Raw genomic sequence first — 1,576 nt, 5'->3', positions numbered from 1 at the left:
GTTGGTTTCCTTTTTAAATTTCAATAAAAGAATTTTGAAAAAGTTTTTAAATGTCAATAATTTGATCATTGCAATTTTCATCTACACTTTTTAATCCTCAAATTTGGTAATAACAGTTTAGAACCTAGAATTTTGAGATAAAGACTACCGAAGTTTGTCAGGTTGTGTGAAACAGCCCAGCCGTCTCCCAAGGTTTAACACTTTGGTTGTCATTTTATTTGGATTTGATCTACCTCTCCATTCCTGTGAGTTGTATATATATGGATGGGCAATGTATATCTGGGTACCTCCGCGAGTGCACCACCTCCATTACTCTTTTCGTCACTTTTATCATCCAGGAACGGAATGGCGCACTCAGGGTTCTGGTTTGGAAGGGATGTGGAGATCCTGTTCAGTGGATGGCCTGTAAATTACGGCCACTTCCATTTGTTCTTGGCTCTGCTTCTTGTGTTCATGCTATCTGCGTTAGCCCAGATGTATTCAATGACTCCCATGACCACGCCCAAGATGGTTCCTAAGAGCATCATCCAACACGCCGCTCTCCATGGCTTCCGCACTTTGATCACCTACTTGGTCCTCCTCTGTGTCATTACCTTCAATGTTGGAGTCATAATTACGGTACTCCTTGGACACGTCGCCGGCTACTTAGCTCTCACATTGTACATCAAGTACTACTACCCTGCTCCCGTTGCTTCTACTCCTGTAGATGATGTCAAAGCCTGATGGGGCCCCCGTCCCCGCCTCTAGCTACCATGTTTCTGTATCTTTCATTTTCATGGCTATCATAATTACTTATATGTTTATCTATACATAGGGAGGTGAGTAGAGAATAGAGGTTGTATTCCTCTATCACAAACTCAGTTGTAGTGTTGCAGTCACCGGAGCTTGTCACTTTCTTACTTTTTTATGGTTGAATTTGGAATTTCCTACTGATGCTTATAGTGTGTTAGTTAATAAAAGTGTTTAGTTGTTCCAAATTATATTGCCCCAGTATAGATTGATTATTTGTTGTTCACTTCATAATACTTCAAAACTCCCAGAATCTTCATTGGCTATGAACTTTGAGTCTCAACAAAACAAGAGATTTTGAAGTTCAATTATTTCTATCCCAAACCTGCATCATTTCTGTAGCACCGCTGTATAAAAGGTGCATGGGCTCTTATGTTTCCAACAAACCCAAAGCAGAAAACGTTGATAAAAGTCGAGAGAGATTGTTCTTGGCAATTTTACATCTGTTATACTGATAACTAATTTTATTATGATGGAGATAGAAAGGGTCTTTTCCAAAATTCTTTTAGAAGACAGAAGGTAAGAGGGGACTTCAAATGCTTCACAAAAAGTTTTGATTAACCGTCTCGTATACGGAGCTTCCGAAATTGTCCTCTTCTGTAATCAAATATAGGTGCAAGGACTGGTCTCCAAACAGATCAAATCATTGTATGTTTGAAAAGTGACAATTAAGTGCCAGAATATGACAATAACACATAGTAGTTGTGACATTTTGAGCCTATTGAGAAACAAAAGAATGACCATCATTGTAAATAGAAGATGGGGATCTATTATTGGAAGGCCACGA

At 39.0% G+C, this 1,576-nt stretch overlaps 1 protein-coding gene across 1 annotated transcript; it reads left to right on the top strand.

Annotated features, from left to right (window-relative positions):
• The first annotated feature begins 276 nt into the window (after positions 1-276).
• LOC100852816 (copper transporter 3) lies at positions 277-977 on the top strand. Its single transcript, XM_003631675.3, has one exon. The coding sequence runs from the start codon at positions 346-348 to the stop codon at positions 721-723; it is 378 nt and encodes a 125-aa protein (XP_003631723.1). The 5' UTR covers positions 277-345; the 3' UTR covers positions 724-977.
• The last annotated feature ends 599 nt before the right edge of the window (positions 978-1,576 follow it).

The sequence above is a fragment of the Vitis vinifera genome, chromosome 3 (genome assembly GCF_030704535.1).
Source record: "Vitis vinifera cultivar Pinot Noir 40024 chromosome 3, ASM3070453v1".
Lineage (NCBI taxonomy): Eukaryota > Viridiplantae > Streptophyta > Magnoliopsida > Vitales > Vitaceae > Vitis > Vitis vinifera.
The sequence above is the reverse complement of the archived record's forward strand: the minus strand, read 5'-3'. Positions and strand labels throughout refer to the sequence as shown.

What these genes read in the sequence shown, in the direction of transcription:
- LOC100852816 (XM_003631675.3), top strand. Translation starts at nt 346, where the DNA reads ATGGCGCACTCAGGGTTCTGGTTTGGAAGGGATGTGGAGATCCTGTTC.